The sequence below is a fragment of the Podarcis bocagei genome (assembly GCF_964188305.1).
Source record: "Podarcis bocagei genome assembly, chromosome: 5".
NCBI classification, from domain to species: Eukaryota; Metazoa; Chordata; class Lepidosauria; order Squamata; family Lacertidae; genus Podarcis; species Podarcis bocagei.
In genome coordinates, this window is record NC_138129.1 from 36,560,703 (window position 1) to 36,582,994 (window position 22,292).

At 42.0% G+C, this 22,292-nt stretch overlaps 1 protein-coding gene across 3 annotated transcripts in view; it reads left to right on the forward strand.

Annotated features, from left to right (window-relative positions):
• Positions 1-22,292, forward strand: part of PTPN22 (protein tyrosine phosphatase non-receptor type 22) — a 40,206-nt gene that overhangs the window by 2,912 nt on the left and 15,002 nt on the right. For 2 of the 3 annotated variants that reach the window (XM_081194695.1, XM_081194694.1), the window contains exons 2-10: positions 3,411-3,521; positions 13,336-13,444; positions 15,379-15,455; positions 16,653-16,748; positions 18,910-18,948; positions 20,621-20,692; positions 20,813-20,875; positions 21,287-21,429; positions 22,186-22,252. In XM_081194695.1, coding sequence (XP_081050821.1) covers positions 3,411-3,521; positions 13,336-13,444; positions 15,379-15,455; positions 16,653-16,748; positions 18,910-18,948; positions 20,621-20,692; positions 20,813-20,875; positions 21,287-21,429; positions 22,186-22,252 — 777 coding nt within the window. Of the gene's footprint in view, positions 1-3,410; positions 3,522-13,334; positions 13,445-15,378; positions 15,456-16,652; positions 16,749-18,909; positions 18,949-20,620; positions 20,693-20,812; positions 20,876-21,286; positions 21,430-22,185; positions 22,253-22,292 lie in introns of those variants that run through there. The other variant, XM_081194696.1, reaches the window with a different exon arrangement.

A 22,292-nucleotide genomic window follows, 5' to 3' on the forward strand; every position in this document is an offset into this window, starting at 1 on the left:
GCCTGAGGCAGATGCCTCAGTGTCAAACATTAGGGCCGGCCTCGACATTTTGCACTGTAAATGGGGAAAACATATCAAAATTATACCATTCCCCTCTTCATTTATAACTTTGTTTCGTGATATGCAGAGATGAAAGTTGAAAGAGCTGCTTTCCAATTATAATCTGCTGCCCAAAGTGATCTTGATGCCTCATCATAAAATCACTCCCCTTCCTTCTGCCAAGTTATTTCAAATAGGACCAGCTCTGCAGTCCCCTGTGAGCTTCCTAAGCTCCACAGGACCTAAGGTAGCCTGCTATTCACTGTGGTGGGCACTGTCTGAGGCCAGTGATGAAGTAACTGCATGTGGCATAAGAGGAGGGCACAGTCTTGTCCTTTGCCCCCGGCAACAAAATGTCTTGGGCTGGCCCTGGTTTCAAAGCATCCAGTAAAACCGGGTTTGACTCTCAGTCAACCCCTCGGCCTTTTCTGGTGCATCTGAGTTCTGTGAAGACTTTTTTTCTTGCTTCATGAGGTCTGCTCCTGCAAGGAAGCCCTGCACATAGCACTGAGAGAGAGCTCACTATTCAGTTGTTTAGAGCGTGGCGCTGATAGCACCAAGGTTGCAGGTTCCTGCATTGCATGGGATTGAACTAGATAGTCCTCAGCCTCTTCCAGCTCTATGATTCTATGAGGTATCTATAAGAAGCGCACACTGAAAATCCACTTTGTAAGCTGCAATTTAAAACAATCTATCCTATAGTGGCTAAAATGCAAAATCTGGCAAAGGAAAACTGCAGTTATTAACTTGATTAGAAGCCATATTCCCAGTAACAGAGGAATGTGTCAAGCGAAAGTGCACTGCCAATTTTTATTAGTAGTTTATTTTTAGCCTAAAACCCCAGGATGGCAATACCTGCTCATTTCATCTTCCCAGTGCAGCCCTGAAAGGTAGTTTAAGGGTTCTTCAGAGAACTTCGCAGCGGGGGGGGGGGGAGGACTTGAACATGAATATTTCTCCTCCCTCTCTTCGGCACAGGAGATTTGCTGTTTAGAAAAAGGAAAAACACATCAGGTCCAGAGTCTTGACTCCTTTATGGAGTGAAAGAAGTGAGGGTGGGGGTGGGGTTAGTGTTAAGTTGTGGGTGAACATATCAGACGCAGTGGCGTAGCGTGGGGGGTGCAGGGGGGGCCGGCTGCACCGGGCGCAACATCTGGGGGTTAGGGTGCGCAAATCCACAGGTTAGGGGGCGCAAATCCACGGCTTAGGGGGCGCAAATTACTTGCCTTGCCCCGGGTGCTGACAACCCACGCTACGCCACTGATCAGACGACACAGTGATTCTTCAAACAGCTCTTGTTTATTCACAATCCAGGACAGAACTGAGCTGAAGGGTTCAGTCAGCCTGCTTATATAGCGCTCCAGTACCATGTAACTGTAACAATTTTCTAAAACTATCCAATCACTGAACGTTACTTTCGATCCCTTATTTGCATAACTATCTACAGTATCCCCCTGCTGGCCCAGGGTGAGAACTTCAGTACATAACAGTTAGAGTGATTAAATGTATGGGAAAAGTCTCTTGTTGTGGGCTATGCCAGGAAGGGCTGATGGGAGTTGTAGTTCAGCAACATTTGGAAGCCACACGTCAGGTGCGCCTGCCCTGTTTTGCTATTATTAGCTACCTTTGCTCTGTGCTAAGTGTTGCTACTATTTTTATTTTAGACCGTTACCTATGTAAATCTGATAATAAATATGGCACAAATATGCTGCTGGTCCCTAGCACATTGGGGCGAGGAACTGCCAGTTCACCACATCAGCTAGTTTGGGAAGCACTGCACTACTACCATAAAATTTTATGTTATTTTCATTAATATATTCATTTTTAAGCACATTTCCACAATGGTTTGGTTGGAGAACTGCATTTAAAAATCTGGGTAACTATGACTTTCAAAAGATGGCTGTGTTTTGGTTCTCATATTGTTTCAAAAAGTGCAATTGAATAGATTCACCTTTAAATGCTACCTGAATCAAATTTCTACCTCAGCCCTAGCTTCCAGGATTCTTTGGGGGAAAGTCATGTGGTTTGAATGTGCGTTGGATGTATGGTGCTTTAAATGTATGGTGTGGATCTGCTTACTGTTGTGGCTGATATATATTGTTTCTCATGTGAACTGGAAGGGCATTCTTTATGTTAAAACAAAGGGCCAGTTTGTATTTTGGCCCTTTATTGGGTGAATTCAAAATATTTGGTTTGTTAAATTCACTGCTGACAAGAATGTTATTGGAATTTCAGTATTGTCCAGCTATATATAGGTGAGATGTTGTTTCCCATTTTAATATGAAAATTTGAACTCAGTGCTGATGCTTGGGATCATTTCTCATCAACAGCGAATGGTGTTGGGTTGATATGTGCTGTCTTCCGTCAAAACCCCTTGTGGTTAAAGCCAAATTGGAGAGGAATAAACTTTGCCTTATTTAGATTCTATTTTGATTATCTGATTTTCTCCACAGCACATGGGAAATCACAATTATTAGTCATCCACATATGGAAGCCAATAAACAGCTGGGGGCCATGTTCCCCTTTGGCGGAAAAGCTCTGCATTTCTTGCATAGTATTTTTGTGAGTTAAGTAGGAAGGATAACCAGGATTCTGTTTTTAGTTATTTTTACAAAAGCAGTGATTGAATAAAGATATTCTGGAAAGTGTATGGATGTTCACAGCGCAGTCACTCAGACAGCATGCATTCCAGGAACTGGCTAGTCTCTTATTCATTGACCCCTGTGTAACTTCAACATTCTAACATAAATGTCTGATTCTGACGTGGCTTCACAAAGTTCATCCCAGGCCGTGTGAAAGGGCGGCGATGACTGAATGTTTTGGAGTTTTCCGGCAAAGTTTAGGGCTGAGGCGTGACTAATGCATTTAGAAGTTAAGCCACCTCTCCAGGGGGAGATGGATGAATGAGAAGGCTGCTTATCTACACAGAGATATTTCAAAGTGGTGATTGAAGAGAGCCTTGGTAATGATCCCTTTGGTGGCCTCTATCAGGGATCAGATGCAGCTTTTCTGGAGCTGATTTTTATAGGGAGATTTTTCCAGTTCATCAAGTGGAAATTGCTTCAGACCAAGGATGACCTGGTTCTCAAGAATCTAATCTGAGCGGCAAGTCCAGCAGAATCAATGCAAGCAAAGCAGAATGCCTTTTCTCTTTGAAAAATGATGTGTTATTTCATTCTTGTAAAGGGAGGCACTAGGGCCCAGCGTGGAATAATTCTTTAATTTCCCCACAGTGGGTGCTACACACATACTAATTTCCTTCAGGTCTTGTGATGAAGTAAGTAAACCACAGACTTCAACAGGAACTTCCCCCCCTTGTTGTAGTTTCCACTGAAGCATGACCTTGTCATGTCCATCTTTATCTCTAACAGTTCAACTTCACCTGGTTTTACAGAATGGATCAAAGAGAAATTATCACGCAAAATCTGGAAACAGCCCAAAGCAGAAAGCTCAACAAAGAGGAGTTCACTAAAGAATTTTTGGTAAGTAAACAGCAGCGATATTTCTCAGTCTGAATTCATTCTAAGGGGAAACCTTCAGCTACTGTGGAAAATGTGCGGCTTAACAATTGTTGAGTCTTCTAGCTTGTAAACAGTTAGCTGCACCATTGAAGCAGCGTTGAAGGAGCGAAGGTGCAAAAGTATTTAACTGTTTGGCTCTTACGTGCTTTACCGTTTCAAAACTAGGTCCTTCCTGTTTCTTCTTGTGAGATTGTATTACTATCGCTTTTGGCTTGATTGCAAAATCATTTGCTGCTAATTTCCTACTAACAAGGGGAGATAAAAACAGTGTTTGGATTACAGGTGGCCAATGGGGGCTAGTGGGGATCCTGGCTCTTTCCCCTTTGTGATGGTCACATAGCCAGTGTTGACACCACGTTTGGGGGGCCCTTGGGCAAAATGCTTCTACCTCCATGCTGTAGGCAACATTCCCTTTGAGCCCAATGTGCACCACTGCCCAGGAGGAGAGGGCAGGAGCGAAGTCTGCCAGTCTGCCTCCTCTATCCAATGCCAAGACATCCAGTGCTATGACAAAATGCTTTCTTAATGGTCATTATATTATGCATTAGCTTTTAATAGAATTGTCAGAGCCTGTATTCTTTTCCCCTCTGACCTCAGTATTTCCTCATTTCCCCAAATCATGCGCATATATGCTTGCCAATTTGGGATCATGCAGATGCTGAAGGGGACTGCAGCCCATGAAATATTATGCCACAATATGACAGCCTTTAAGGTGTCATAACTCTTTGTTGGTTTGCTACAATGAATTAATGCAGCTACCTCTCTGGAAATTACTCCTCCTTGCTTGTGTTCTTGAAGAGGGCAGGTGAACTGCAGGAACAGTAAGGAGGTGGAGCAGAGCAGGGTACTCTGGGGAACGCACAGTGGACCTCCTTCTGGGGTGTGGGCAAGGCACCCCATGTTGCCAACATTGAAAGTCAGTCTTATCTTTATAATCTATGTTTAGAAGGCTACCCAGAGTGGCGGAAGCATGATTTGGCTAAAACTGGAGCGGGGGAGAGTGTCAGGGAGTGAGGCTTCTGGATTTCGTTAAACTGTGAAATTCACTGCTACAATATAGAGCAATGGCAGCAGGGGCTTCCCATAGATATTTGGGAAGATAGGCAGACAAGCCTTTAGTCTGACCCATCAAGGCTTATCAGAGGCCTCCCATGAGAAGACTACAAATGGTTTTTAAAACTGATATTTTTTTGGTAAACTGCTTAGAGGTTTTGTTACAAACAAGCAATATATGTGTTTTGTTAAATGAATGAAAGAAAGAAAGAATGGTGGCAGGCATTATTTATTTGAAGGACAGCTTGTCCCCCACGGCTGTGCCCTGCAATGGTCATACAGCCACCTGGAAGTGTTTGGTGGGTTGCAGGATACATTGCCTACCCCCCCCCCCAAGTGTCTGGATGACAGAAGCCAATCCCAGCTTCTGTTTGGATCCCAGTATGTCCCATTTTTTGGTCCAGTGCTCTGGCATGAGTCCTCATGCTGGATTGCCAGACTGAAAGACGCTCACTCTGGCACGATTTTATGAATACAAAAGCCTACATGGGGTATCAGTGAAGACAAGTGTTTAAGAATAGTGATTTTCTTCAAGTTACTTTCATTTATGTGTTTGTGTTTTGGGGGGGAGAAGGTTGTATTTCTCACTTTTAATGCAGATGAAAGATCTGTATTGCCTAGAATGCCAGTCCAATTTAAAGCAGTTTTATTCCTTATACTCACACACCAAACCTGCTGGATCACACCAATTGCCCATCTCGTGAACCAACCTATTCTTACAGCAGCAGACCAGATCCCTGTGGGACGTCCGCAAGCAGGACATGAGTACAATAGGACTCTGCCTACCTGCAGTTCCCAGCAACAGTGGAGGTAGAACATAGCCATTGTGGCTAGTAGCCATTGATAGCTTCGTCCACTCTGAATTTCCCTAATCTTTTTTTAAAGCCACCAAAGTTGGTGGCCATCACTGTCTCCTGGAGAAGTGGCTTTACCTATGCCCTGCACAGATAAGAACTTTATTTTTCCTGTCTTGATTCTTCCAAATATTCAGCTTCATTTGATGTCCACAAGTTCTAATGCTTTGAGAGAAAATCTTTTCTATATTCATTGCATAGAAAAAGTGGACCTATTTTTTTTGTCCTGCTTTTCCCTGGGAAAACCCATATTTTACTGCTGAATCAGAGCAAATGGCAGTGGTTTTTCTGTGGGAAATGCCTGTGCCTGAAAAATGCAGTACAAAGGGAATTCTGGGTGAGCCCTCTGTTTACAGTGGTCCTCTTGGAGCTCTTCACAATCTCTTTTTGTTTTAATGACCCTGAACCATTTCATATCATCAGCAAACTTGGCCACCACAAAGATCACCCCTAACTCTTGACCTTTCTTTGTATTCCATTACTGCAAAGTTTACTCAAGAACCTTTGGTGAGGTACTTTGTTAAAAGCTTTTTTGAAAGTCTAAGTACACTATATCAGTTTGACCACCTCTGTCTATATGCTTGTTGACTCTCTCAAATAACTCTAACAGGTTCATGAGACAGGACTTGCCCTTGAAATCCTGGAGCATGCATATCAATAACATTCACAAGTGACTCATTCCAGACTGAAAAGCATTCTTAGCATTGCTTGTGAAAATGCCCACAGAGCTTCTTGTGTGATACAACTTTTCCCCCTCCCTCCGCCAAGGCATGAAGTCCTGTGGGGCTAAGGGTGTACAGGCAACTGGAATGAAAGGGGAGCAAGGCTAGTCAAAGAAATGTTGATGCTTGATGCAAAGGACAAGATGGTGCCCTCTTTCCATATTCAGAAGTTGACTGGACTACAGCTGAATCTTACACTGGCAACAGGAGAGCATCCACCACCCCACCTAAGACCTGTCCCAGTTTTATAGTGGGAGGAAATTTAAATGTAATTGAGAATGCAGGTGGACATTTTCCAAGCTCTTCCCTCATTTCCTTTTCTACTAGGAAATAAGTGAGTCCATTCACACAGCCACGAGAAAACCTGAATTATTCCACACAGCACAACACTCAGTACCCCTGCGTTAGTGAATGTTGGTAGTGATTAATCGGTAAAGATAGCACCTCTTCCTCCTGGGAACTCTGTCTGTTAGGGTGACTACTTAAGATTCATCAATAAAGAGTGACATCAGTTTGAAAAAAGATTTGCATGTACTATATAGAGACACAAATTTAGAAATTATTATTATAAATTAAAAAGAAATACAGTGCTTTTCACCTTGGTGGGGAAGACTGTGATCAGATGACCTATGTGCCTGCTTGGTTGGTGGTCCAGATAACTAAATGTTGATGGGCAACTTCAAGACCCCTCCTCTTGCTTTGTGTGGTTCTTTTTCTTTAAACTAGACTTGGTCGCCTTTGAAATAGAGGACTGTCCTCTATAAAGTAGGACACATACCCCCTAATGTCATATGTGTGAAGGTTACTTAGTGGCAAGGTAATGCTGAGAGGCACGCACACTCTTGCTTCAAATGTTCCCTTCTTGAGGCCTACCATTAAAAGCAACTTCCGTTGCTTAGGCCTTGCAGTAACAGAATCAGAGAGTTGAAAGGGAATTCAGAGTTCATCTAAACCAGTTCCCCTGCCAGTGCAGGAAATCCATCATTACATCATCCTGATAGATGGCTATCCAGCCTCTGCTTTAAAGCATCTAATAAAGGAGAAGCCACCATCTTCTGAGGCAATCAGTTCCATGGTCAAACAGCTCAATGCTATCAAGAAGTCCTTCCAAATGTTTAGTAGAAATCCTTTTTTTATTGAAATTTGAAACCATGGGGTTCAAGCCCTATCTTCTGGAGCAAAAGAAAATAAATTTGCTCCATCATCTGTGTGATAGACCTTTGATACATAATCAGCCTGTTGATCCAAGCCAGTGATGCTTCCCTTTCTTCCCTTGTTGAGTGTGATTGACAGATTGACAGGGACAGAGGGGTAGAGGTCAGCAGAGCACCAGAATGGCCTCATCACCCTCCCTATCCTAGAACCTGTTGAATTTTGAGCCCCTCGGGGTGCCAAAATGAGCAGCTATTAGAATTCATTCTGATTATTGAGCGAGGGAAGAGCCCAAGGGTAAGATCAGCTCAGGCAGTTCCTCCACCATTTCATTTCTATGGTAAATGTGACATGGATCATCCAGACTTCAACAACTTCAGAGCTACTATCCTGCCAGTTAGGATTTCATTCATTTGGTCAATCGAGGAGTTGGACCGGATGACCTTTGCATCTCTTCCAGCTTTGTGATTCAATGATTCTCATAGTGGGGGTTGCTGAACTGTTTTGCAATGAGTTTCTGACTCATCTGTTCCCCCACCCACAGCTCTTCATTCTGCATTTTGGTAGCATTATCGTGAATTACTTTCCTATGGCAAATGTAACACGCAGGCCATCAGCTCCTGGACAAACTATTATATAGTACAGTAGTTAGTATATTCCTGCAACTTCCCTGTTGTTATGAATGAGGGTTGCCACCTTGGTTCTGGCAAAATACAGGACAGGGTGGGGTGGGGAGAGCAGTTGAGGGGGTGGGGGCTCTTTCTTGTTTCATCTGGTGCTTAAGTGACTTCAGAGCAATCCATTACAATCTATTGCAGCCTAACAACATGCCCCTCTGGAATCTGTCACACACACACAAATTTGTAAGTCTGTCTCTGCTTGGCTACCCAAAGCTTAAATACATGACCTTTCACACCATTTCAAATACATGCATTTGGAGAGGATCCCTCAAATACATGCATTTGGGGAGAGACAGACAGACAGACAGACAGACAAGGAGGAGGAGGAGACCTGAAATATAGGACAGAACTGCTTCAATACAGGACATAGCATTTTACACTGAAATATGGGACAATCCTGTAATAGGTGGCATTGGATGGTGGGGACAGGGGCACAGGTGTGTTGGGAGTGTGCATTATATTGATCTTGTGCATTGTGCTCTTGTCCACTGTTAAGTTGTCAGTTGAAAGCTTCTGTGAAGTGTGTTGAAGCTGTGCACATGTAGATTCTATCTGCATGACTGGCAATTCTCTTCCCCTCCTGCTCCATTGATTTGCTTATTTTTATATTTTAAAAAAATGTGCCCCTTTTTTCATATGAATTTCTAAAAGCAGTTCAGCAACTAATAAAACATCTTGTATGTAAACTGATGCTACTTAAAGAAACCGAACAATAAAAACAAAAAGAACAGCAAGAAGCAACAAAAGCCAGGGGGTAAGAAACAAACCAGTTTATTTTCAAATAAACTGAATCATCATCATCATCATTTGCAGGTGCAGGGGGCTATTTTCAGGACATTTGCAAGGAGGAAGCAGTATGGTTCCCTCTTGCTAGGGCGTTTCACAATGTTACTGCTGCTTCTGCAAGGTCCCTGCTATAAGTGGAGACCACCCTGGCCTCAGTATAGGATGCAAATCTTAGCAGAAGATCTCAAGTGCTGAGATGAGGGAACATAGGAAGCTGCCTTCTTAGTAGTTCATTAGACCAAACAGACTAGACATTATGTTTTTGTCATATATTGGGTTTAACACATTTTATGTTACAAGGCGCGTTCTAACCAATCGTAGACGAATGTTCTAATGGCAAGTAAGTGCATGCACTTCCAACTGTCAACGGTCAACGGTCAGTTCATTGCTCAGGTTTATTATTGTGTTGTCCAGTCAGTTTGGTTCTTGTGTTCCTATGAGTGAGCTGTTGTCACTGTCAAATGTTGAATAAACTTCGTTGAGGAACTTATACTACCTTGGGCTTCTGACTTTTTCCGAATATTTAACAGTTTTGCATAGGGGAGATTGTCAGAGCTGAGCTATAGGGAGTCATCAAGAAAACGCCAAGAGCATAGGAGCCAACTCCTGGGGCTGAGGTTCTTGCCGCTATAAAATAACCGCAACCCCCGCTATAAAATAACTGCAAAATTGATGGGCACTGCCATTCAAATTGTGTGCTTGCACCGTGTCTTGTAATCGATTATGTGGGGGAGGGCTTACCTGTGCTCCCCCATATTTTATTCAAGTTGGAACCCCTGGACAGAAGTAAGAGGTCTGGTGTGTGCGTGTGTTTGTGTGTGAAGCCAGGGAATATGGAGATAGTCATGGCTATGGAACAAGCAAGGAGAGTCATAAGGTGCAAGATTATTCACCAGTTTGGTCTTGGTATTTGCACTTAAATAATTTATTTTTATGTCGCAATGAGACTGTAGAGTGGCTAGGATTTTAACTGTTTTGAACAATATAAATGCAAACACATACATATAAATTTGGATAAATGACTTTTGTAGTATATTGGTGGCTGTGCAGCCCTTGTATAGTGTGGCTGTATGAGACAATGGGAAGGAGAATTACAGAGAGCAGTCTTGTTGCCGGTGTTCAGAAGTGAGATGGTTTTCTGATCTCATGAAAAACAGTGGGGTAACATAACGCTTCAAGCACTGCCTATCGTGCAGGGGAAATATGTTTGTGTCGCAGGGGCTGCAATTTGAAGAGAAATGGTTGTTAAAGAAAATTCCTCTAGAGTCTTCTGGCAGGCATGTAACACCGCTGCAGCAATAAAGAAAATGTATGCTGCTTCCTCCAGTAAATGTTGGAGATGTAACTGTAAAGATTATGATTTTCTTCATACTTACAAAAGGTTTATGGAAAGGCATTTTAAAAGTCATATTATAGATAATTGGAGATATGCTAATTCCACAGGTAGAACTGCTAAACAATTTGTGAAGTGGTGGATATCGGTTAGCAATCTTATAGCAGTTGCTAGAATGCTGACTGAAAGTAAGAAAGAAACAAAGAAATAAAGAACACGGAAGCATGGCAATCTGTAGAAAAATGGAATAGAGATATATGGAAATTATTAACAGCTTTTATTACTAATATAAGGCTGGGCAATGACAGAGCTATGATTAATTTCATGAATAACTAGGAAAGTGTATGCTGTTCTGGAAGAGAAATAAATAAATATTGAGAAAACAATTCCCCAATGGGTGTTAACAATGCTGTGAAGATGCATTATTATTTTTATGTTGGTTAGTTGCTTTATACAAAAAGTTTCGAAGTGACAACAAGATAAAAAAAATACAAACAGTTAAAATAATTAAAAACCGGAAAATTTAAAAACAATGTACAATGCAGAATTCCCAAAATGCTCATCTAACAAGGCAACCAAGAAAGTCAAGCTTTGGACTACAAGAACCCAAAGCTCAATAGGTATTTTTATGTGTTTATGGGATTATAATGTAACATTTTTCCTGCTCCATTTCCTGCTCCATAATAAATCCCTCTTCTCAGGTAACTCTGGGAATTGTTGATCTGTGTAGGTGAACAGGGATCTCCTACCAACTCTCAGGCCTCTTAACAGACATGGGAAAATGGATCAAATTTGTTTTTATTAGCCAATATATTCCATATTCTTAAAAGTGATTTAATTGTTTCCAGAGTCACCTGAGATTTCAAATATTTAGCTCCTAATACAGTCGTACCTTGGATCCTGAACGCCTTGCGAGTAGAACGTTTTTGCTCCTGAACGCTGCAAACCCAGAAGTGAGTGTTCCGGTTTGTGAACATTCTTTGGAACTCGAACATCCACCATGGATTCCGTGGCTTCCAATTGGCTGCAGAGGCTTCTTGCAGCCAATCGGAAACCGTGCCTTGGTATCCAAACATTTTGGAAATCAAACGGACTTCTGAAAAGGATTCAGTTCGACTTCCAAGGTACCACTGTAGTTTCTAACCAACCAAAGGTGCTATGTACATATATTCTAGGATTGCCCACATCGGAAGATTAAGGCCACAGTGAGATTCCAATATTTAGTACTTGACAGTAGGCAAGCATAGTGATATAATTCCAAACTTGGGCTCCTGAAACCACCTCCTTTAATTTGTAGCTGCATTCTCTGCAAGGATATTCTTGGTGTGGCTGATCTCCAAAGGCATTTCCTAAATAATGAATTTACCTTTGATCCTGATGTAGAAACTGGGAGTCCTCTCAGGATATAAATGAATCTGGGAATAATATTCATTTTGAGAGCACTCACCCTTCCCCAAAGGGTAAGGTTCAATGACTTCCACCTATTGATATCTGAAGAAACCTCTTTTATTAATTTATTCATATTAAATGTAACTAACTGTGTTATATCTCTTGGTATTAACATACCTAGATATTAAATAGATTCAGGAGAGGGGAACCCAAAATTGATATTTCTTGAATGAGTGTGTAAATAAATTTTGACCTATTGTTATCAATTCTTATTTGGACCAATTAACAGAATAACCTGATATTTTACCAAAAGCGCCTGTCATTTGGATCAAGATGAGTATGCTAGTCTGAGGTTCCGAAATAAACAAAAGTATATCGTCTGCAAATAAAACTAACTTATGTTCAACTGAATTATGAACTGCTCTGTGAATCTCACGATGTTGTCTAATATTGCTAGCCAGAAGGAGAGTCCACAACCTCCCAAGGCAGTCCATTCCACTGTCAGACAGCTCTTACCATCAAAAAGTTATTCCTGATGTTTAGTCGGAATCTCCTTTCTTGTAACTTGAAGCCACTGGATTGAGTCCTACCTTTTGGAGCAAGAGAAAACAAGCTTGTTCCATCTTCCATGTGACAGCCCTTTAAATATTTGAAGATGGCTTTCATATCTCCTCTCAGTCTCCTCTTCTCCAGGCTAAACATACTCAGCTCCCTCAACCGTTCCTCATAAGGCTTGGTTTCCAGCCCTGAGTTTTGCACTGAGCAGATGTTTTGTGTCATGATTTGTTATGAAATGTTGACTTTTTTGGATTGGTTGTTGTGCTGGGCAATATTATGGAAAGTGGTAGAGAGCAGGACAAGGTATAGCAGCTGAAAACCATGAATAAAATGTATGTAAATAGACACTATGCCAGTTACTATCACACACTGTAGTTCCTCACTCTTTGTAACAGTGGTCAGGATGAGATGGGAAACCAGTGGCAATTATAAAACGCTTTGAGGATTGCCAAATTGTGCCAAAATTGGCTAAATTTAGCTCAGTGGTAGAGCATCTGATTTGGATGCTGAAGGTCTCAGATTCAATCCTTGGCCTCTCCAGGTATGGCTGGAAGAGAAGCTAGTCTAAAATCCGGACAGCCATTGCATGTCAGCCTAGACAATACTGAGCAAGATGAACCAATGGTCTGACTCCATATAAGGCAGTTTCCTGTACTCCAATTCTACTAATATTTCTGCCATCTCAGATTTTTTAAATCCCCAGAACTCTGTTTTATGTATATATTTGTTTGTTTTGTTTAAAGAACTTCTAAGCTGCTCTTCATCCAAAAGGATCCCAGGATGGTATATGACAATAACAACCATGACAAAAGATTATTTTATTGTGTCATGGGAATTGGGTTTCCAGACAACTCAAAAGCAGGAAGATTGGACCAGTATTTGTGTGGGGAAAATGTAGCAACAGAGCTATAGTTGTGCTTCTTCTCTTTTGTCAATAGAAGCATTTTCATATTTTCCACATGTGTCTGAAGAGTGTATTATTCCACCACATTACACCTGTGCGACGCCTGCGGAACGAGTATTTTTCTATGAAGCCACATCAGAAACATATGTGCCTGAGCTGTGCATGGTTCCTGCTTGGTTCACAAACTTTCCACTTCTCAGAAGCCTCACACTGCAAAGTAATGACGACTGTTTGGTTCTCTATGTGGTTGTCTCAAGAGAGGCTAGTCAGGAAATAATGGGAGATGCAGGCCTGTGACACTGTCTATATGTTCTTTGTAATCTCTCTTTATGATTTAACAACAGAAACTGAAAAGGCAATCGGCATCCTACAGAGCTGACAAAATCTACCCAACGGCTACATCTGAGCAGCCGGAAAATATCAGCAAGAACCGGTATAAGGACATCTTGCCATGTAAGCAAGGAATTAAATATTTATCACCGTAGTTTTTAATCTTTCCAGCCACTGTATGAATGAGGTGACGTGTATTTGGGATGTGTACACCCTCTACTTTTAAAGCACATTATTTCCCTCAAAACCCTGTAGTTTACCCCTCACAAAGTTCCAGTTCCCAGCAACTCTTAACAAATGTCAGTGCTCAGAATTCTTTGAGGGAATGTATGTGCTTTCAAATGTAGAGTGTGTACACAGCCTTGGAGTGTGAATGGCCCCTGTGCTTGTTATAACTAATATCATGTATACAACTTGGATCCTAAATTAACCTAAGGATATTATTGCCTCTCTGCATCTCAGGTAAAGTGTTTGTTCTAGTGAGGTCTTCGGGGTGGGAGGCGGAGAAGAATGTTTTCATTCTGAGAACTGGGAAAATGCTATTTCCTTGGTTTGGATGCAGTACCTTAGTGATGGTTATGTACATTGAGCATAACAAATGTGTCACCTTGACACATTCTGACCACAAAAAACAATACGCATTCTCTGAAAAAGGCTGTTAATATGTATAGGTTCCATGACTCATGTTCACCTTTGCATGCTGATAGACTTCTTAGGTCAGTCATTCGTTTTTCCTCTCTTTCTTTACTGTTTCATTCACTTGTGATTGTCGTCTGATCAGGGTACAACTACCCACTAGTTAGGGACGTGGGTGGCGCTGTGGGTTAAACCACAGAGCCTAGGACTTGCCGATCAGAAGGTTGGCGGTTCAAATCCCCGTGACGGGGTGAGCTCCCGTTGCACAGTCCCTGTTCCTGCGAAACCTAGCAGTTCGAAAGCACGTCAAAGTGCAAGTAGATAAATAGGTACCACTCCGGTGGTAAGGTAAACGGTGTTTCCGTGCGCTGCTCTGGTTCGCCAGAAGCGGCTTAGTCATGCTGGCTCCCTCGGCCAATAAAGCGAGATGAGCGCCGCAACCCCAGAGCCAGTCACGACTGGACCTAATTGTCAGGGGTCCCTTCACCTTTACCCACTAGTTAGCTGACATAGTTTCCTAACCTCATATTTTACTTGTAATGCTATTACAGAAGTAGGGAACCTTTAGAGGGGAACATCAGTTGGCTTAACCCTTCTCCTCCCACAATTCTTCATCTAGTTCCTCTCTCCCCCTCCTCAAGTCTGTTGTATGTACAGAACTGCAGCATTGGATGCAGCACACTTAAACAAAACATGGCTTTCAAAGGCTTGGATCCAAAAATCCTCCTTCCCATTGCAGCCTCTCAAAACTCCACTTCTGAGGGGTGCATGGGGTTGCAGCTGTGTATGTTCGAATCAGCTACTCGGCCCATTCATGAGTAGAAGTGCCTTTCATTTGGATGAGAAGATATTTGGACCCAACCCAAGTTTATTAGATACAATTTATCAACACCATTTAATTTAATATCAAATATAGATATTCTGTGGAAGAGATGGAAATAGACTTGGTTGGGGGATGGATTGGTGTGTGGCAGGAGATGAAAACACTCTGGAAGCAGGAAACAGAGAAGGAAATATACGCAGTGGTGCATATACTTAGGCAGGAACAACCTTTTGCTCCAATACAATACAAAACAAACTATTTTGATCCTTGTTCGTGCCACACAGAAGAGGCTAAGGTCACGCACAACCCCCCCCCCGAACATTCTGTGATGCAAATGAGCATGAACTGTGCTGCTAATTATTTCTCTCTCTCTTTCTGTTCAGGCCAGGAAATATTATGGGGAGCAGCACTTTTTTTAAAAAAAAAAAGTGCATCCTTGTGAAAGTGCTTGGAATGTGCCTGTGCAGTTGGGTGACAAAAGGGTTTAAGGGTGACCTCTCACAAAGCAACTGTCACAATGAAACTTAACTTGGATTTACTGTTCTAGGATCCGTTATATAATGCAGCTGAAAGTTGTTTCATTTGCTCTTCCCTATAGATGACCACAGCAGAGTGAAGCTCTCACTTATCACGTCTGACAAAGATTCTCATTACATCAATGCCAATTTTATCAAGGTAGTACCTCATTTGGTGGCCTGTCGCACATGATTCTCATGGACTGTAGGCTCTGCTGAGTGAAAAATACAGGCATATGCTAATAATCTAAAGCGGACATTGAGCCCCTGGAGACATTTAAAAACTGGAAAAAAACTGCTGTGGTACTGAACACACACACACACATAATATATGCATGTACACAATGCAATCAGTCAATAATGGGAACGACAGACCACAGCTGCATATGACCTCCAATAATTCCCCCCCCCAACCTGCAATTAGGCTTGGAAAAAAGCCTCTTATTGGCTACAATGGAAGGCTTCTATCAGCCTAATTTCAGTGGAAGGGGTGGCCGTGAGACAACTGGAAAGGCCTATGTGACGCCTGGAACAGCACTCATGAGTGCTGCTTTGGTGACCCACAATCCTTAGTCAGGTTTATATGAGAATGCAAATGGTTTAATGGAGAAAGTGCTCCTTACATTGAAGAGATCCCAGGAGTGGCGGGTTAATGAAAATATATTTGAAAAGTTATAGGACCTTTGAAATATCTTACGTTTGGGCTTCTAATTTAATCCTAGGCTAAGTGAGTTCCTTCCACTGCCTTTCTCACTGAGGAAGCACTCTAAGGAAGTTGTCTCCTCTCAACAGTTCTCTGTCCCATTTAACAGCAGGAAGTCACACAACCTCCTTTTTTGCAGTCCTTCTGAAGTTAATGACACAACCAATTTCAGGATGTTGTTACGTGTTTTTGGGTGCCCAGATCCCCTGAAATTCCTGGGTCTAAAAAAAGTTAGAATTCTGTGTCTGTTTTGCAAGCTGGAGGGGGGCGGGGCAGAAAATGGGTGGCCTGTTTTATGCTGTAGTGAGGGTCAGTCACAATGTTTGGGGTTTCTTAGAATCTGGAGCTGCAGCAATAGAGGAGACAGGACCTTCTTGGGGTGTGAATGCTCTGCATTCTCTCCATCTAGGCTTGTGTTGTATATATGTGTAAATAAATTATATATAATAAAGACACCACAGTCTCTGCTATGCCTCATTGTTCCAAAAGGAAACACAGATGCTGATCAGTGTGCCAGGTACCCCTGGAATCTCACACCGGTCGGAGATTGGGGTGGCGTATAACAGTATAATGGGAGAATACAAAATACTCCATAGTGGATTGCACCTAGATGCTTTTTAACAAAAACTTGTATTTTATTTATTTCCTTTTTAGGGTGTGTATGAGCCAAAGACTTACATAGCTACTCAGGGCCCCCTTCCCACAACTGTTGTTGACTTCTGGAGGATGATTTGGGAATATAAAGTCCTGGTAAGCTCCAGATCAGTGCTACTTACAAGTCACTCCTACAGTTTTACATTCAAACATTGCTTGCTTTTTCCAGGGGAGGGATGGGGTCCCATGAAATGAATTAAGCCAAGGGGGTGGTTGCACTATGGAGTTTACAGATCTTGGTTACAGCTTGTGTTTAGTCAGGAGAGAACTAAGCCACAAGCCCAGTTTCAGATGGTACACTAATCCACACTATGGCTTAGCTCAGTGTGGTGCAGTAACAAATCAGCTTGGGAGAAGTGGTCTGGACACACATGCATGCATATTAAGCCATTGTTCTGTGTAATTTGATGTGCAAACCAGGCCAGATTGTGGTTTGCTTGGAGTTAAGCAAGCCACAATTCCTGGTTCAAATATAATTCTAAGCCAGAGATCATGGTTTGTTTGTTTCCTTCCTTCACTAGTGATGAGGTTATGACTTATTGTGATACACAAATATGTATTCATACCTATTGCTTTCTGCTAGACTTTGCTGCCCATGTTTCAACCTGCTTTTAGCCTGCTTTATCATGGGTTTTCTTTTCAACATTTTGCATTCATGCACATGTGCAGTTGTACAGTGATCATTTTTACATAAACTCCCCCTGGTGATGCTTACATTCAGCAGCCCATCCCATACAGTAACAGCAGATGCTGAGACTTGGCAACAGTGGAAGGAGCCTAAAGTCAACAGCTACAACAGCTGCTGGATAATTTCTGGACAACGTGGTAGAGTTTAAAAGTGCCTAAACATTGAATCCCTTGTTTTTCCAAAACCCACTAATCCTATATAAGCAACTAAATGTTGTAGCTCATACAAATTAGGGAAACAAAGCAAATATGTACAGCTTATTCCGTTCCCAGGATTTGAGACTTCTGGCTATATAAAAAGGATGGAGTTCTTACTAAAAAAAAAAAAAATAATCTAAGCCATCCTACTGCACACAGCCATTTTCTATAAGTGACAATTCTGCTCAAAGGCACCACCAGCCACTTGCTGCATATTTACATGTCCCGTGCACACACTGGAGGGCAGGGGCAGCCATATGGCATCATGCGTCACTTGTACGCATCCCAATTTCCCTCCTGGTTAATGCACATGTTCCCTTATTGTGGAAAAATCTGATTAGTATTGTCAAGGGAGGTATAGCTGTGGGAAATCCAAGGGTGTGGTGGAACTGTTCTATTTTTAGAAGAGTTCCTCAACCCCACCCCCATGTGTTACATGGCATTTCTTTGGAGTGGGGGTGCTCTACTGCCACACCTCCTCAGTGCTTGTTTGACTGTAGGCACACCTGAGCCATTTTGTCTCCAGGAACTGCAATGCAGAAGTTGGTGCTTTTGCTTCAACTAGTGACCCCATGGGAAGAGAAGGGAGATGGAAATCGTGCTGGGCATGGAATTTTTTTTTAATTTTTCTTTGTTGCAAAGTGGGACTTTACACCTGGTGTAAGCCTAGTTTAGAATTTTGTCGCTAGACTTTTTTTGGGTGAACAAATTCCAAAGCTATAAAGAAAAAAGAAAAACCTTCCCATTTCACACACACCACAATCATTTGAGAAGCTTGCAAAAAAACAAAGCAAAACAAAACAAAACCCAGATAATGCATCAAAGGCCCTTGGAGTGAAATGGGATGTCCCAGCAACTCCCCCCTCCCTCCCTCCCTCCCTCCCTCCCTCCCTCCTTCCTTCCTTCCTTCTTCTCTCTCTGTCTTGCAGAATCAAAGGCTGGCTTATTGTGCTTCTCTCATGCAAGTGCAGGAAATGTGCAACAAATGCAGAAGCAACTGTACACCAAACATTGCATGTTGCTGGACAATTACAAAAATCACACCCTGCTTGATTCTTGATGTGGCTGCTTGGTGAGGTGGAGCAAGTAGGGGGTGGAAAGTATGAAGAAAGAAAAGGGTCTATGCAGGAACAAAATAGGCAGTATCAGACATGCACTGTCCACTGGTTTGGATGGGAAACAACAGTGAAAATATTAAACTAGCAAAGGGGTGAATGGAACCGTGCTATCTCATATTATGATAAAAATAGAATGAGAAGGAAAAGAAATTGGCAGAGGTCTACCTTGTGGAAGTGCCCAGTACTGAAAAATTTCCTATTTCATTTGTGTAGCTGAATGGCGCTCAAGTGTCTTTTTATTTTTATCTCTCCAGGTTGTGGTCATGGCTTGCATGGAATTTGAAATGGGGAAGGTAAGCCCTGGGCCAATGGATAGCATGCACACACACACACGCACACAGCTTAATATAATAAAAAAAAACTCTTAAGAGGTTTGCATTAAAAAAATCATTCAACAAATTTCCTAAAAGCTAAATAAAGATAAAGTGAAAACCAAATGATATATCACAAGTAAAACTGAGCACTTTGCAAAAATGAAAAAGAAGGTCATCCAGCAGAGCAACCAAGGATGGTTCAGATTCTGCCCCCAAACTGGACTTGACCTGAAAGGTCAATATAATCAAAATATTGCAGGAGAATCTGTGTTTTCCTCAAGTGGTGTCTGTATAAGATAGTGCTAACTCTCCTGGCCATCATTCCATCCTCCTTTCTGAATTATCAGAATCTTTAAAAGTCTCTTTGGACTGTGTGGGTGCCACTGTGTCTTTTCTTGGTGGAATTACTTTTTGTACAAGCTAAATCAGACTGTTTAATGATCCCAGATCTGGAATTTGACTTTTTCAGGCTCTTGCCTCAAAAACCACACACACACAAACACACACCCTCCCGCAACCCTGTATTAATTTTAAAATTCAGACAATGAAGGAGAAAAGGTAAAAGCACCAAGAGTACATGTCTGGATAGAACTTTGGCGCCAAACCTATGATGTGGGAATTCCATGACTGAAGCTCCCAACATTTTTTATTTTCCTTTATAATCAGGATGAGTGCTATGGCATGGTGGGAAAGTGGGGTGGTGGTGGTGGTTAACCTTTCGTTCCATGCTTTGTTCCCTGGTATAAATTGTACCCTCAGCCTCAGAGCTGCTATTAGTCATGGAGAGAGAAATTTACAGTCATTTGTACTTGTCAGTGGTTGTTGAGACAATTATGACTTCAGTAAGTTTTATACGGCCATAGTTGAACAGTTTAAAGTTGTCCTTTCTGGTTTATCAATGGATACACCAATTATCTCTGTGTGCAGATTGCTTCTCATAATGGGTTCACAGTTGAGCCAGGCTGTGTATATGCCAGATCTTTCTTAAGCTGCCATTAAAAAAATAGGTTTATGGCTCCCTGTTTCTGTTTCTTTATTAGCACCAGCCCCTTGTCCTTGGACTTTTCCCAGTATTTCTAGTCAGTTGTTCTCTTATTGCAAGCATTTTGATTCCCCTCCTCCCATTCAGTATATCTCCTGCTTCAACAAGAAGCCACAGAAGTATACAGTGGTTGTTGAGCATCCTGCCCAAGGTGTGCCCTTCACTGGGGCCATAGCTCAGTGGTAAATCTGCCTTGCATGCAGGATGTCCCAGATTCAATCCCCAGCATCTTCAGGTAAGACTGGAGGAGATTCCTGTCTAAAACCATGGAGAGCTGCTGCCATTCAGTGTAGATGATACTGAACTAGATGGACCAATGACCAGACTCAGCATACAGCAGCCTCCTACATTCCCATGGCTGGGCTTAGAAACCAAGTGAATTCTATAAAAATTAAGGCAGCCTGCACTATGGTGAATATCTTAAACAAAAAGAAGTGTTGTGTTTGAGAGCTGCCAGCTTGGCCAAACAGCTGAACACATCACTTGTGTGGCTGAAACTTTCCCTGACTGGAAACCAGTTTTTATGCTGGGGGCAGGGAAAGGAAGATGTGAGAGTTGACAAGGCAAGAGACAGATAAACACAGTCTCCTTCTACTTCTTTTCCAACAGAAGAAATGTGAGCGATATTGGGTTGATGTGGATGAGTCTCCAATCAACATGGGCCCTTTCTGCATATCCTGTGTGAGTATAACCATGCTCACCCCCCCCCCGGCCTGTTTTAATTCATAGTCTTCCTTCTGATTTATGCAAATTGTTGCTGTTTACCAGCAGAAAATGTCATCCTGGTTTGTTTTCCTATAGGAGGCCGAAGAAAGGAGAAATGAGTATGTGATTCGCACTCTGAAAGTGAAGCTGAATGACAGTGTAAGTCTGGGAACATATGGTAGGAATGCTTGGGGAAGTAGTCTGTGCTGGTGCCACCAATCAACCCATTTATGTGAATCCTTTTCTGGTTCACTTATGGTGGTGGTAATAGAGTCCGATGCTTCATAACTGCATGGGACTCATCTGTCGTAGAACTGTGAATAGGCATATTGGCATGGAAATCTGAACAGCCACAATCTGAATATGCTCAATGGAAAAGTGTAGGTATGGTTTGAGTCTTTGGGATGTTCAGTTCAGCCTAACTTTGCATCCTCAAATGGCTACAATGGCATGTGTACCCACAACAGTCAATTACCCACCCACTATTTCCACCACACTCAAATGAGGATGAGATCAATCAGAGTAAACTTTAGTTAAACTATATCTTCTTCCTTTTTGGTGCCTTTACAGGAAAGCCGAACTGTCTACCACTTCCATTATAAAAACTGGCCAGACCATGATGTACCGTCCTCAATCGACCCTATTCTTCAACTCATAGAGGAGATGCGCTGCTATCAAGCACACAGTGATGTCCCTATCTGTGTACACTGCAGGTGAGGCTATTTGGCAGTAGAGATTTAATCTTTTTCTATGCCAAGGGAGAATGCTCAATCTCTGTATTAATGCTCAAAGGGAAATACACACTCAACTATAATCCTGGAGGCTTACAATTATTTTAGTTTTGCATCTTCTCCTTTATCTCCCCTCTCTGTGGATTCTATATTCTGATTATTTTCATGTAATGTTTTCTCCACCAAGTCAATATGTTTTCTTAGTTTTGCTGTCCAAAAATACCTAATCCTGTAATGAGGTTAAAAGATGCATTCCACTTAGTTCAGAGCAAGAAATTAAGTGAGTTCAGCAAATAGATCAGAAATATAAATTGGGGGTTGATATCAACCTCAATTTGAATGGATGACATTATCTGCCCCCAATATAGCTCCTGGGAAAGCACATAAAAATCCGTTCAGGAGCTATTTTAGGACCAGTTCAGGGGGAGGACAAAATTTTCTTAGGTTTTTCCGCAGATTGACACTTGTTCCAATTCAGCAATAAAAAGCGGGTTTTCCCGGGGCAAGTGGCAGGACAAAAAACCCCAAAACTTTCTCAGGCCTGTGATAATAGATTTATACAAAGTACTAGTAATCACAGGACAAACAAATGGGTGGATGGGCCTAAGAGATTTTCAGGGAAGGTTGAATGTTCTTTTATTAAAATACTGGAGGAAAAAAGAGAGCTGAATGCTGGATGAAAATGAGAGCTGTACTTGCCCTTCTTCCAACAATCTCTTGTGTCTTTTTTTCTTTTAGTGCGGGCTGTGGAAGAACAGGAGTCATCTGTGCCATTGACTATACGTGGACTTTGCTAAAAGACGGGGTGAGTTTCTGTTCCCGTTAAACATCTTTGTACTATTCAT